At 37.1% G+C, this 15665-nt stretch overlaps 2 protein-coding genes across 4 annotated transcripts; one reads left to right on the top strand and one right to left on the bottom strand.

The window, feature by feature from the left end:
* Positions 1-231: 231 nt before the first annotated feature.
* gnb1b (guanine nucleotide binding protein (G protein), beta polypeptide 1b) lies at positions 232-9724 on the bottom strand. Of its 3 annotated transcripts, none has more exons than XM_042223061.1 (11): positions 9442-9724; positions 4229-4338; positions 4035-4073; positions 3848-3954; positions 3609-3672; positions 1868-2030; positions 1521-1587; positions 1230-1431; positions 902-1118; positions 649-764; positions 232-327 (listed from the first exon to the last, which is right to left on the bottom strand). In XM_042223061.1, exons 2-10 carry the CDS (start codon positions 4283-4285, stop codon positions 658-660), a joined length of 1023 nt encoding a protein of 340 aa, XP_042078995.1. In that variant the 5' UTR covers positions 4286-4338; positions 9442-9724; the 3' UTR covers positions 232-327; positions 649-657. The 3 variants fall into 3 exon arrangements, with proteins under 3 accessions (XP_042078995.1, XP_042078993.1, XP_042078994.1); XM_042223059.1 differs by having other exon boundaries at positions 9135-9720; XM_042223060.1 differs by lacking the exon at positions 9442-9724 and adding an exon at positions 5906-8231.
* LOC102308697 (calmodulin-like protein 6) lies at positions 9531-14924 on the top strand. Its single transcript, XM_005927533.1, has 3 exons — positions 9531-9539; positions 12804-12980; positions 14793-14924. Exons 1-3 carry the CDS (start codon positions 9531-9533, stop codon positions 14922-14924), a joined length of 318 nt encoding a protein of 105 aa, XP_005927595.1.
* The last annotated feature ends 741 nt before the right edge of the window (positions 14925-15665 follow it).

A 15665-nucleotide genomic window follows, 5' to 3' on the forward strand; every position in this document is an offset into this window, starting at 1 on the left:
AAAGGAAAAAAGTTAAATAATTTGTACAATTACACTCCAACATTTGCTTTCAAGACGCACACATTTGCATGGGATGATAGTGTTGTTTTCTCTTTCAAGGTAACATAAAATGGTCCAAGAAGGAATGCACAAGTTTTGGATTTGATACCACAGGAGATCCTTTCTTAACTAGGTGATAAACAATTGTGCTCTTCTTTGTGTAGGAAAGGCATTGGTTTCCCTTCGTTTTTGTGGTGTCCAAGTCAGTTTAAACAGTGTTGAAGAAGATGCTGTGAACATTCTCAAGTTGTAATGGTCTTCCAGTCAACTTTGGAGTTAAATGAACATCTGAGAAACAAAGAAAGGTTAAATTTAAGTTTGAATAATCTAATCTGACCTACTGTTTAGCCTTTTTTTTTTAATGTTCTGCCAGGTTAAGACCTTAAAACTTGATGGACAAAGATCAAGCACTGATTGTGTCCCATTACAAACAACAACCAAGTGTGGAACAAGCGTAAAGGTAACTGGATTTTGGAGGGAAATTGGCATTTATTTGGATACAAATGTAAAAAAATAATAATAATAATAACAACAAAAAAAAAAAAAAAAAAAAAAAAAAACAAAAAACCCCCAACAAAAAACAAACAAACAATCAAACAGTAAAAGAACCTTCAGGCTTCAATTCCAGATCTTCAGAAAACTGTCCCAGGATCCTGTTGCAACTGCCATGCCATCATCAGTAACCCCCAGGCAGCTAACGCGGTTGTCATGTCCAGCCAACACACCTATAAGCAATCATAATTGTCATTTAGTTAACAGTAGTGCACTAAGGAAATACAGGTCACATCAATTTGGATGTTACAAAGTGCTCTTGGGATTTACCAACACTAAGGAGATAAAAGGCTTTTTCAGCAATACTAACCAGCACGATCAGCTTTTAGTGTGTCCCACACATTGCAGTTAAAGTCATCATATCCTGCCAGAAGAAGGCGGCCACTCTTTGAGAATGCCACAGAGGTGATGCCACATATGATATTGTCATGAGAATAGATCATTAATTCCTGATCAGCACGCAGATCAAACAGCCTGCAGGTGGCATCATCAGAGCCCGTGGCAAAGGCATTTCCATTAGGGAAAAACTGCAAGTTCCAAAAACAGAAATAATTATTGTCCAATTATCGATTGAAATAACAAACAGGAAACAAATTTAGCAAGCAAAACACTTGTATTTACATGTGTATGGAACTTACACAGATGGCATTAATGTCAGACTCATGGCCAGTAAATGTCTGTCTGCACATGCCCTCTCGAACATCCCAGAGTTTAGCAGAGGCATCACAAGCACCAGAGACAAATAACCTTGAGTCAGGGGCGAGTGACAGGCTCATGACATCACCGGTGTGTCCAGCAAATGTGGTTGTCTGCTGGCCAGTCTCAATGTCCCAAAGTGCACTGTGAAATAAAGGATTTAGAATCAGTTTGCCTGTTGTCTAGCACGTTAACTGCTCATTAACGGAACTCAATGTCATCTTTTCACTCACCAAGTGGTATCTCCAGAGCTTGTAACAATCTGGTTGTCATCAAGAAAGCGACAACAGGACAGGTATCCTAATATTGAGAGTCAATAGAAGTCATTAATACACAAGTGAAAGACAAATGTAGAATTAGCAGTGCACATTTAACCCCTACTTGCAGTTACGACTAATCATCAATTAGCAGTAAATAGATCAGTTATTTAAAATTCATAACACAAATTTTTAAAGCAACATACACCTTATCATGCCACTGTTTTGTTGAATCCAACTATAAGTTAACATAGACAATATGGCAAAAGAAGCATGTTTTAACTGATACTTTGCTGTTTGAGAAGACATTTACAACCATTTACCTGTATGTCCAGCGAGCTCACGGCTCACACGTACATTCCCCTCACGTGTTTTCAGGTTGTAGATGGAACAGATGTTATCTAAGCCACCACAGGCCACATAGTTTCCTGAAGGCGCATATGCGCAAGTCATGACCCAGGAAGATCGAAGTGGAATGGCATGAACCTATAGAGTAACAAACAGACACATGCACAGATACTTAAGTTCCATTTTGTCAAAGAAACAAAATCTTCAAAATAGGATTACATACCTTTTGGAGAGCAATGTTACAATAACTAAATTTGGCATTTAAACACTAACACACAACAATGTCAGTCTGCCTTTATAAAGCATAAAATAAATGTCAATACTTATTTATACAATTTAGAAAGTACTGCAACTCCTTCACTTTTTACACTTCAAAGTTTCAAGCTTTCTTTTAAACAAGTATTCAGACCCTTTGCTATAGCACTCAACGCTGTAGTCAGCTGTGTCCTGCTGGATTTAATGTGTCCTTAAAATTTGTGTGTAGGGCTTCAGTAGAGTTGACCTATGTCAAAATTATTGGATTAAACAGTTTAGAAAGTTCTGCCAGGAAGACAATCATGTCAGCACGTCATCAAAAAGGTCTTTATGGTAGAGTAGTTAGACAGAAGCCAAACACAAGGTTCCTTTAAGAGAAAAGAAAAAAAATCTCCAGAGCGCAACAACCTGACTGCAGCAGTGAACCAAAGCTTACAGCAAAGAACGCTCTGGTGGCTTGCTGACAAGTTTCCAATGGTTCCTTCGAGGACAAGCCTAGGCCTGAAATTTAAACTGAACAAAAGAGGTTTCTAAACAAAAAAAACAAAAACAAAAAAAACTGCCAAATTCTTTTCAAGTCTAAACTATAAAAATAAGCTATTGTGAGGTACTGCCAGATCACAAAGTAAGTTCTTGTGACCCAAGCTACAACTCAGAAGAGGCTGCACTGTTGAGATATTAGACAGCATCCTGTAAAAATCACGGCCGTAATTTTTCCATTTCAATGGGAACATGATATTAGTCAATAATCTGCTGCTTAGGGACACCATAATGCAACAGCTTAATTAAACAAGAGGATGAAATAACCAGCCTTGCATTAAAGTATCCCATAAACAAATCAAACCTCTATCTACCCTTTAATGTTGGAAGAATTACCCTTTAATCTTTTTATTACCAGCTGGATCATTGTCCACAGTATCATGTTAAATTATATTACCCCAAAAGGTTCTTCAGTATCCCAAACAAGTCAGAAAGCTTTTTAAGGATCCCGAAGAAACTTCTGTCTTTGGTGGAGAAGCCAGATTACCTTTTAGGCATTAAAACAGTGTACTCATTCCTCCGATATCAACAACTGCACACCAGACACATCAGCCTCAGGGGAAAGGGCACAAATGCCTCTTGCTCAGCTGATCTGCAACACTTTTAAATATAAGTTTTCCCTCTTTTCAATTCAACATAGCCTCATAGGTTCAAAAAAATTGTTTTATCCCATAAAGAAGTACAACATAGTACAAAAGGAACAACTTAAAAGGTAAACTAAATTTATATAGTTTTATTAATTTCAAGATCACTTTTAATATCCAATCTATGTAAACATTTTAAAAATCAGAATGAAGATGACCGCACTTTTTTTGTCTGCGCTTTGTAAGGCTGTGTTGTTACTGACTCAACTAGATTAAACACAAGATTTGCCTATTATTCCATTAGTCCGCATTATAAAATAATAATGAAGAAAATTACCTTATTTGTGGTATAGCTATCCCAAATAATAAGTTTGCCATCTTGAGAGGCACTGACCAAGAGCCTACAAAAAATAGAAAAGAACAGTAATATGAACATCACTAACACAGTATCCAGGGGTTGTCACGCATCTATTTTTTTTATCCAGAGTTAAAAACAATAGACAAATATGCATAAACTGCTGAAAGACACAAAGTTCACTATGCTCCACAAATCATATTCTGGCTGTTAGGTTTTACCTAGAATCTGTTCCCCAATGCATGGCATATATTTTAGCCAAATGGCCCCGCAGCGTTTGTCTTGTACGCATCTGGATTCGGCCAACGGGGTCAATGTTAGCTGTGATCTGTAAAACATTAGGTGCTATAAGGTTCATTTCCCATCAAATGTTTTTCAACCCAAACACTATGAAAAGTTAAATGTTACCTGTGATAGTGTGGCATCTGCACATGCTTTCCTGGCATCCTGAGGAGACAAAAAAAAAGAAAAAAAAGAGGGGGGGTCAACACTTTGGTCAGACATTTTCCATCTCACACCAGTCTCGACTGGAAGGGCTGTCAGATTTTTCAGAATAAACGTCTGTATGCTTTTATGTGGAGAAGTGATACTTTGTTACTCACTCTGATCTGATTCTTGAGCTGCTCTGCCTCTTGGCGTAACTGGTCCAGTTCACTCATCTTATTCTGCTTTTTCAATTACCTTACTCCAGCTACCACGGGCACTTGTTGCTCTAAAAGAAAAGCAACACAAACAAAGGAAATATGAGGAACTTTAATCTTTTAAGCAAACCATTTTAAAATCAAAGCTGTAATTAAGACAAACGCAAAATGGGTCTGAGCGCAGCTCACAGACCTGCAGTGGATAAAGACTTTCACCGAGATTGTTTTGATTGAATTGATGGCAAAAAAAAAAAAAAAAAATTGTTTACCTACAATATGTCCAATGTGCAGTTCATGCTTCAACCTTACTTTCCCACCTCAATGTCACCAGCTAAATCCTGACACACAATTCATATTGCCAGACAAATCTTGTTAACGCATGACTTTCCAGTGATCCGAAAAGCAGTCATTATCCTGTTGACCTCAATCCCTGGGATACTCAGAATTTCAGTGATCAATAAGCCACTTATATTAATACAGAGCCGCGAAGCACGCTCAAAGTTCAGCTAATAAAATATATACATATTAATTTTACTGATGAGATATAGATATAGATATAGATATATAGAGATATATAGATATATAGAGATATATAGATATATAGAGATATATAGATATATAGAGATATATATATATATAGAGATATATATATAGAGATATATATATAGAGATATATATATAGAGATATATATATAGAGATATATATATAGAGATATATATATAGAGATATATATATATATATATATATATATATATATAGCATTCCCAGTGTGTCTGAAATCAGTTTCTTTGTATGAGACACTGATTTCATTCACATGTAATATATCAGGAAAAAGACAAAAGCTCAGCAATGCAATACTGAATTAAAACTGCATTTAGCATGACAGATTCATCTACCATTTTAATTTGTTATGGTTGGAACATTTGTTAACTGTCCATTTCAGTAACGTCCACGTCAGCATACTTAGAGTAACGAAAAGTAAGGTTTTCCTAAGGTAGAAGAATGAAACACCTAAAAGATGGCTGCAATCAACAGGTAGGAATGGATTTATGAATATAGTATTGAATTTAATAATAAGGTCAGTAGGAGGATTATTAGTTGGACAAATGTTCTTATACTGACTCCAGTTATCCTGTAAGACAAATAACCTTGTGGTAAAATCCATCTAATGAATTATGAAAGTGCGGTGAACAAAAATACTTTACAAAACCAACCTGAAGCTGCACACGGGACATCTCTTTGCATTTAAAATGGGAAACGGATACTTCTGTATTGAACTGCAAAGAGTAAATAAGTTACCAACCTGAAGTGGAGAAAACACTCTCAGTTTTGACCAAATGTAAGATCAGCCATAATTTTCTACAGATTCAAGAGTTATTGTATTGTTAGAACATGTGAACGCTTGGAAGCCAAATTCTTTCTAAAGAATTGTACCTTCCTTCCATTATACGGATACTGAAGACGACGGTCACAAAGTTAAACTCAGAATTTTTACTTGTTACACATGTAACAGCTTAAAAGTGAAAAATAAATAACATTACCAAACCTAATTAACCCAGAAATTAAAAACAAAATGCAATACAGATTTAAATATGATTGTAAAGTTTCTAAAGATACTGCCCTACTAGTTACCTTACCTTGTGTTTTTCCGTCAGCTCACCTATGTTACTGGAAGTTGCAGGACAAGACTGAAAGTCTTCTCAACCTTATCTACACAATCGTTTAAGTTGTCTGACTGGTTGGCCTTTCTAACTCAAGTTATCCTCTTATGCTCATTAATCTTATAATAAATGTGTCATGGAACGTAATCATGATTAAGCATCATTCAGTGACAGCAGGATGCCATTCTCACCTTGAAAACCTCTTAAAACATAATTTTAAAACTATATTCCCAACTTCTCTCAGCCTGAGAAAAATAAAAGAACTAATAATTGAAGTTAGAAATATTTACTACACTAATGTAGAGTTTCCTGTCTTAACTTTAAGTATAATTAATCCCATGAACTCAAAAATAAAACATAAGAGTTTTTATTTAGTACACAGAGTTGGAAACAACTACAGAAAAAGGAGGTTACATAAGTAACTCTGCCTGATTTTGAACTTTCCAATGAATTTAAATTAAATTCTTTTAAGTTAAACTGATGAGTATCTATCACAACTAAACTATGAAACGCTGTTAGTTTTAAAGTGCTACTCAATGTTCAATGTTTTAAATTCAAACTTGAGTCAGATGAAATAAGACACCAACATCTTTTTTGTTCTTTCTTAAACTGCCAAATTCCCCAAAAAATAAAAATAAATTCCAGTGGCAAATATTAATGTGGAATAGCCTGAAGTCATGTTATAAATTTTATAAGTTTTAAATATTCTACATTCAGAAATTAAAAAAATAAAATACAAATTCAATCTTGTTGACCTCTGTGGATGCTTACAGTTAAGGAGTTCCTCTCCCTCATCACTTCTCCTTTCCAAGCGCCTGATCAGGGTCAGCTGACTGCATGATAAACAATGAGCAGTGGCAAACAGCCTGAAGTTGCAGCTCACTAGTTTTCAAGTCCCTTAAGGGCAGATTGTGTCTGCTATTTTAGGTGTCTTCTACATTTTCAGTTAAATGTGTATGTTTCACTAGATAAACAAACATTTGTTCTCAAGAACATACCGGCTTATCTGTACTGTTAAATAATAATAATAATGCAATGTTTCACAGGTCTAAAGCTGGATCACAGAAAAAGCCATAACCAGCAGTATCACTGAGCAACTCCATAATCCTAAAAGCTAAAATCCTCAGTCAATGAGTCTCTAATCCTATCCATGTCCACTAATGTAAACAGCTGGCAAAGCCTGTCCAGGCATTAGAAATATGTTTTTCCAATCATAAAAGGATGAGATTAATCTTAATTCTTTTACACACAACTAATCCAGGCACTTGCTTTGAGAAATTGCCAGGATTTTCAGCTTCCAATGACACCGCAACCATATTACAGATCCTCTCATGCACTTGTGACCAGATACAAGTAGGACTACTTTCTGAAGGAATCCAGTAACATACAATTAATTTCAAAACACTATTGGTAGTTTTAACAACAATGCATACAGATTTTGTGACAGAAATAAAATGTACTAGTATAAATCAACAGCATGAACTAACGTGTTTGTGTGCAAAGGTTTAACCAACAGTGTACGGGTTGTACTGATAGTTGACACAGACATTATGTGCAGTACTGTGATTTGCCTACAACAGCCACAATGAAATCATTTGCATTGGACTTTGCGTTGCATTTGAATGGCTGCCGGATAGCTGTTTTAACTCCGCTTTTGGTTTGAATTTGTTTAGTAGGTTACTCTACAGAGGCTGCACGCACATTTCAGGAGGAAATTACACGCAATTCTGCACAATAAGGTGGCAAAAATACTGAGTGCTGCACAGTGTAAAGATAATATGACTTGCACTGAAGATGCAGCTAAACGCCATCTTGCAGACTGCTGTCCGCTAGTTAGCTTGTTAGCAAGCTCGACAGAGTAGGCCTGCAGGCAGGGCAGAGCTAATATTCAAAAAATTAAAGTCACCTTATTAAGAACAGTTACACACAAGGGTTAAAAATGCCTGGAAATGAGCAGAGTCAATGTAACGCAACACTCGCAAAATTTCATAACACGCGAACCAAATAGCCAGAATTATCTAATGCAAAATAACGTAACCACAGTCACTTCAGGGAAGACTCCGCCGCTCTTCCGCAATTATACAGGGTGCTATGTAGTTAGCTTTTAAGCAACAGTGGGTAAACCAGAAAACTGGCTTGTGGATTGGCCTTCGGAGATCCACTTACTTACATACTAACAATCTTGTTAAACGCAGTACTTCCAAGTTAATTTGATTACCGCGTAAATTTATTTGGTCCTTTTAATCTTGCAGCAGACGGAGGGAGGGGGAAGACTGTAAAACTGCAAGGTCGGGCGGCGATGGCCTGTTTTACTCCAGCAAGCGACAAATGCAAGACGAGAAAAAAAAAAAAGGGGGGGGGGGCTGGGTGTTTTTCATAAAGCAAATGACCTTTCAGAAAATAAGCGAATACAGAAAGAAAAAATAAACTAAATCCATGAAACCTGCAAGTTAGCTGGCTGTTGATAAGTAATGTTCCCAACACGAGTTAAGGCGTTGCATCGACGCGGCCGTTTTGTTGCAGACAGGCACCGATATGCTAACTTATTTGCTCGGCTGGTAAAAACAGGGTGTAAACGCGGCAATGGCATTTACGTTAAATAAGTGTTGCAATTTAATCCACAGAAGCGTGCGCAGAGTTAACAAGTGATGCTATAACCCACTCTTTTTAATCACAAGAAAAACACTTTGCTGTTATTACGGGACGTTTATTGTTCCAGCCCAACCCAGTATGTCATCATCAACTCACAAAATCTTTAAATATACCATTTCGATTATAATGTAAGTCAGTGCAATCAGTGAAGCTTTAAATTTAAGCATGATTACTGCAGTTGTCTCTTATATCATATGGTTATCAATGCTTTTTATATCAAGAAGCACCTCCGCTGGGCCAACATTATTACTTAAACGCCAGCCAGAAGCTTCCTCCGACATTAATTGTAGCTAACGTTGCTCAGATGCTTGGATACTAGTTAAGTTCTGTCATTTAATTTGCAGCTAATACTCTACACCGGGATCCACCGATGCAAACACTCTTATGGCAAAATAGCCAACTTAATGCTAGCTAACCCCTGCTAACTAGAAGGCTAGGCTACTGCTACCCCACCCCCGGGCAGTTCAATTCCGCCACAATTCATTAGCTAAAGGTAGAACAGTTACAATTACAGCTCTAAAAGCAGTGTGCTGGTCGCTTCATTTTGCCTTACCTGATTCAATTTGCGCCTGTTTTTGAGTTTGGGCATTGACTGGAACACGGGACGGTGTGTATCTCCGATCCACGCATCAACGAACACCACAACGCTAGCTTACTAACTAGCTTAAGCCAGCTAGCGTAGTTTTCCGAGGAGTAGCCCTTCCCGAACGCAGGCTACGGCTGGGGGAGCTTGACAACCTCAGTCAACCAACCGGAGAGGGGAGGGGACGGAGAGGGGGGAATCACACCCACTAAAGCCCTTTAATGAAGGCACTGCCCAGGCAGATAAAAAGCCAATCTTTAAATTCACTAAAGCTCACCCAACAAGACAGCCTACTGTCTCCCTTTTGCCGAGCTTAACATCTGCCCTTTCCGTAGTAACACTCTTGTCCGGCCACCGAGCGATGAGATGGGCGCGGTAACCCTGCAGTCAGCGCTGGGAAACCCCACGTTGCAGCAGAGAGGGAGAGAGAACCTTCGATTGGAGTTCTATAACTGGAGATGCTACAATTATCATCAGCCCCCTTGCAGCGATGTTTAGCACGTCTAATTTTGTACACGCGTATTTAATTCGAGCACAATACAGTTTAAGAGAGCACAGTGTTCGCTTATGTTCTCAGCAAAGGAGCCTAAGTTAAAGATCGAGTAAACAGGGCCCCAACTTCGCTTCTAAAGTAGGAAGTGGTAATCATGATTTCAGTACAGTACTGTAGGGGGGGGGGCGCATTTGCTCCCTTCCCGATTTCTTAGTTTTTCGTATATTTTCCAATCTTGTTGATAAAATGCACTTTTTTTTTAAATGATTATTTCATTTATTAACTGTGAACGAAGATATCCAAACCCTATGGCCCTACGTGAAAACATAATTACCCAGCTACTTCCCCAAATCCCCTTTGTGAAATTATGAATTAACTGTGAGTAACCACATTTTTTTTCTTCTGAAAACTGAGTCAATTTCAGGAGCTACACCCAGGCCTGATTACTGCCAGACCTGCAGAATCAAGACATCAAGTAATTAAATAGCAAGTTAAAAGGTCTCAAAAGCAACCCAAGAATAGATGATAAAGCCACTCACATCTATCATTCTGGGTTACAAATCCATTTCCAAGATTTTTTTTCCAGTCAACCACGGTGAAGGCCATTATCCACAAATTTAAAAAACGTAGAACAGAGGTGAACCTTCCCATGAGTGGCCAATCTGTCAAAATTACTCCATGAGTGCACCGACGACTCATCCAGGAGGTCACAAAGAACCCATTACAACATCTAAAGAACTGGAAGCCTCAGTTATTGCACTTAAGGTCAAAGTTCATGATTCAAAATAAGAAAGCAACTGGGGAAAAAACACTCACAAAAATCGTATGATTACTTTTTCAACATATGCCGCGATGCAATGCAATTTTCTGATTACACTCTGATTTCACTGGCATTTGTTTTGCTTTTCTCTTAGGACATCGGGGGTTAGATTGAGATGGTTCAAGGCTGATCCCTGCCCTCGAGCATTATTTTACCCATGTGAGATATAGTGCATTTGTGAGATGGCATGAAACAAACCTTATCTGTTCCCACCCCACAATCCATGGGACCCAAAGGATCCCCCGCCAACTTCACAGTGCCAGATACCACAGGACACCCCCAGAGGTCCTGTTTCATGACCTGACAGAATAAAGCTATTTTGGTGGCATGAGCGGTTTTGATATTTAATTTAGTCATACTAAGCAGTCATCTGATGCACAAATACACTCGTTGGACCCAGTTCATGTAAGAAATACATACTAGACAAACTAGAATATAACAATCCAATTAATCCATACCAGAAAAAATAAGTAGCTCAGGAATGTCATACAGAAAAAAAAAAACCTGCAATGGATTTGGTTGAGTAAATGTAGTAAAGACATTAACTAAAGTTCCACATGTAATCACCTGTCAGGCAAATTTCTTAGCTACCTAGTTAGCGACTACCAACCTCTTTGTCTCACTTGCCTCACAAATTCCATCTTATTCATACCCGTCACCACATCCTCTCATTATCTAAGCCCTCGCTGCATCTTGTCCATCCTTCCTCTTTCAATCAGACTACTCTCCCTTCTCTCCATTTTCAAGATACCATCTGGAGCTCAAAGTAGGCTCAGATGACATAAGACCTGATCTTCCTACATTCATTTCCTTCTCGCATCATCCATTCATCATCCATCACTACCCTGCATAACTAAACCTTGAAAACCTTGAATCGATTATTGGTACTGATGGTCCACATATATATAAAAATATAAAGACAAGATGGGAATCGGTAACATTGAAAATAGTGTTTGACAAATCTCTTCTTAATACACAGCATGTGAAAAGCCACTGCGTTTACCTTTCCCTCTTTATTTTTGTTAGACTCACATTTTACGACAGGATTTATCTACTATAATCTTTGCCATCAGCAAAACGAAGAATACATAGAATCTCTTTAGTACCATACCTCTGAGTGACCCTGTGGAATAAAAACAAATGGCATAACATTTGGATTATCATGACCATCTTTATTATGGCTTGTCAGTATCAATTTAATATTACATTTTGATCATGAATGAAAGCAGTTATTTGATTTCAACATGCAGATGCAGAAAGAAAAGTATTCCCACATTGCTGTGTAAGTTATAATTCAATGTATGTGAATTCTCCCGGTCATATTATTTTTATTTGCAAATGTCACAATGATCTATTAGTCATGTAATTGCTTAACTAGAAGGACAGGAACCTGGTAAATTCAGCTCATGAAATTCACCTGACAGCTGGTAGTAATGTTTTAAAAAAAAGTAACTATTATTTCATTGCCTATTACCTAATCTACATATTAAATGCTAATAGCTTCACATAACTTTTAATTTAGATTTCTATGTTGTGTCCTTTTAAATTCTGCACTCTGCACTGAATTAGCTCACAAGAGGAATGAGGTGTACACTGATACACAGCTCTTTCACTCAGCTAACAAATGTTAAATTCTTAATGTTCCCATTGTAATGTTGAAAATAACATCTTGCAGTTGAGTGCCTCCTTATTTGGATGTCAGCTTTCATAAAAGTCACCGGGGGGCTGTGCAAACACCTGCTAATGGGCCACACTAAGCTAATTGCAGTTCCCATAACTGTGTCGTCATGTGACACTGAGGTCACACAAAAATGCATCTGATTGTTTACAATATTTTGCTGCGTTGCTGTTACTTTCTCTAAAAATACGGATATTTGACGAATTTAAAGCTATACAAACTAGTTATTTTCCAGTGTAGCTGTGTTGCATTTGATGGGTGAGATCAGTATCAAATTATTCCTCATGGGTGATTAGCAAGTCCACCCTCTAAGTGCCATAAATGGTCTTCTGGCAGGCTTTTCTAAACTCTGGGGAAAGAGCATTAAACATTTAGAAATGATGAGGCTAAGACATCCTCTTATTGTGCATTAAGTGTTTTTGGTACACACAGTACTTGCACTGACTCGTTTCTATATAATCCTGAAAAATTGGTGAGTATGCTATCTTGAGAATTAACTATTAATAGTTATTAATTTGAATAATATCTAAAATGACTAACTTGAAATGAGAGGTTTTAGGATCATGATTAACAATCCTCTAATAAATATTGTTGGCAGCATAAAACTGCAGCTTCTTAAAAAGTTTCCCCATTTTCATTTCCTTCCAGGTCAGCAAATTATCACAAGTACAGATCAAAAAATACAATGTAATTTTTGAGATGTTTGATGAAGAAGGAAATGGAGAAGTGAAGACACACGAGCTAGAGAGGATGATGAGTTTAACTGGAATCAATCCTACCAAGAGCGAGCTCATCCAGATGGCCAAAGATGTGGACAAAGAAGATACCTGCAAAATTCCTTGCTATGGGAATAAAAACCCTCTGTCTTACTCTGCAGAGTTCTTGAGCTACCCATAATTTCTCCATATGTTCTCTATAGTGATCTTAGACTGAAGAATAGCAAATATAATCTTTGGCCATTGGCTGCTTTTTCACTCATTTTCAGCCCAGTTCTTGCCCCTGACCATTTTCATAGAATTTTTCTTTTGTTTGTTAAACCATTTCACCTCAACATACATTCAAGCATTAAAAAAGCACCAAAGTCAAGAGGTGAACCAGTGTTGTGTCTACATGTAACAGACAACGTATCTTTGGGCACTTTGTTACTAGCAGCTCTTCTCAAAAATGCAAAATTTGTTCTAAAAAAGAGCTTTGAATGTCCTCCAAGAAGCGTGGAAAACATTTCTTGAAGACTTCTTAAAGAAATTACAAGAAAACCTGGCAAAGAGAGTTCAGGCTGTGTGGAAGAATGAAGGTGGTCATACCAAATATTGACTCTCAAGTGTACAAACACCGTTTCTGCCTTATATAGTAAATTTCAAATTATGTTTGAACATGTTTCAATAAATCACTGCACCTATTCATCATTTTCTTAGCAAAATATGCTAGGTATGGCATGGCTCAAGACTTTTGCAATGTACTGTATCTATCTAGCAAGTGGACATAGAACTTTCTAAGGTTCTACTTCTGTTGTCTGCTGATTGAGCTTTAATCAAGTTGTTGCAGTTGTTATGCTTTATTATACTGTGTTGCATGTAAACCGGTTCTATTTACATACTTTAGAAATGTCTTTTTCTACATCCACTGCACGTTAATGTGCGCATTAGTGGAAGCTTTCAGCCCAAACCAGACAAGTAAAATGCTGTAGCAATAATGTGGCTTATTCAACTTAGGAAAAGTGCTGATATGAAATTGCTGTTTGGTGTTTGTTGATCTGATAAATTAATCTTAAGATATTTGTGGTATTATCCTTTGTGCCTATTCGGGCCCAGAATTTTAATACACATCTTAATCGATTAAGGATTTATGAAGCAGCTTTCCCAGAGAACAATAATATTCCAAAATGCATTTAAAAGCATTATGTATGCCGCAGTCTTACTGCAGGTTTCTCTGTGAATCACTAGGTGGCATTGTTTTACAGTGTGTAACCTGAGAAGTGTCTAGTGGTTTTATGATTATTTGCATTGCCGAATCTCTCAAGCAACCGAAAATACACACACACACACACACACAGAGTCCAACATTTAAACTATTAAATTATACATTTATTTGTTAATTTTTGTAGAAATGAAATGCTCATTGTTCCTAGTGTGATTTAAAAGTTTCTTGCATTTGTGAAATGAATGATATAATGAATTAACCATTATATGACCTGTGATGCACTGAAACACTGCATTCCTGGGATTTAACTTATGCTGAAGTATAGTTTTCATGTCACTTTAACTTAGCAAAACTGTGTTAGTTATGTTATGTGTCATTTCATCTGAAGAACTGGAGGAAATATTGCAATTTCCTTTCCTGTTTCCGATTTCCTATTGTCTTCCCTGCTCTCTTTACACCTCCCTCCTCCATTTTCTGTCTGAACCAATGCAAGCTGAGACATACCCACAATTTTGATATATATCTGTAGAATACATCCCTTTAAAGGAGATATATTGCTTGGAGAGGATCTTCTTTAGGTGTAGTTATTGTGTACTGTGTAATTAAAAGGGTATATGTAGCCCCTATACATGTAAATGTATTGATTTTTTTTTTATATATGCATAAAAATCACACATGGAGCAGATTAAAATGTATTATTTTTGCGATGTTTCAAGAAAAAGAGTATTTAACTATGAAAGCTTTCTGGGTCTCATGGTTCTATACCATGAAAAAACAAAGAACCAGGATTCTGAACTCAGAGCTGCTTTTAGAGTATTTGATAAAGAGGGTAAGAAATATATTGCCTGAACACGCTCAAGTAAGTAAAACACAACAAAGTTGTAACAAAGACATCATACTTCTCCACTCTTGTTACACGGCACAAAAGTTCCCTAATTCAAATCAAGCTATAACATATTCTGCGAAAAACACAGCAAGCATGGATATGCTAATCAGACTGTTTTCTACACGGGAGTGTTAGGGTCACATTAAGAATAAAAATATTATTGTTCATTTTGAGCATAAAGGGAGGAAAAAAGTCAAAATGTGGAGATTAAAGTTGCCACGACTGCTATATGCTCTACAAAATGCCCTGTGTAGACAAGCTAGTGAAATCATACTTCAGGATCAGTATTAGTAAAAAATTATTATTATTTTTAGCACATACACACAGTGTGAGAAGTATAACACCATTGAAGAGATGTTGCAGAAAGCTGCTTCTGGTCAGAAGGAAAAAACACACAAATTTGAATGAGTTGGCCGGGTTTGCAAAATAAAATTACTGGAAATGGACAGATGCAAGGGTGTCGATGGTCACACTCTCATCCAGTCGTGTTTCATCACAAGACACAATAAGACAGCTCATCAAGTTGTTTCACTAACTCATCATACACAAGGTATTTTGTAGAGGGTATATCAGCCATGGCAGTGTTTGACTTGAAAAAAACAACTTTAACCTCCACATTTCATCTTCTTTCTCAAATTGGACAATAATTTATAATTTTCTTAATGTGGCCCTAATACGCCATCGTAGTTTCACTTAGTGTTAAT

Source organism: Haplochromis burtoni, unplaced genomic scaffold (genome assembly GCF_018398535.1).
Source record: "Haplochromis burtoni strain Fernald_Lab_line unplaced genomic scaffold, NCSU_Asbu1 Contig_100, whole genome shotgun sequence".
NCBI classification, from domain to species: Eukaryota; Metazoa; Chordata; class Actinopteri; order Cichliformes; family Cichlidae; genus Haplochromis; species Haplochromis burtoni.

Bases quoted from the DNA above. Each gene is read 5' to 3' on its own strand.
- LOC102308697 (XM_005927533.1), top strand. The intron at 12,981-14,792 runs ACCTGCAAAATT...GATGTTTCAAGA, and splicing joins AAGATGTGGACAAAGAAGAT to AAAAGAGTATTTAACTATGA.
- gnb1b (XM_042223061.1), bottom strand. From the start codon at position 4,285: ATGAGTGAACTGGACCAGTTACGCCAAGAGGCAGAGCAGCTCAAGAAT. The intron at 3,673-3,847 runs GTAAAACCTAAC...TATTTTTTGTAG, and splicing joins CATTGGGGAACAGATTCTAG to GCTCTTGGTCAGTGCCTCTC. The intron at 1,119-1,229 runs GTAAGTTCCATA...TGGAACTTGCAG, and splicing joins CTGACATTAATGCCATCTGT to TTTTTCCCTAATGGAAATGC.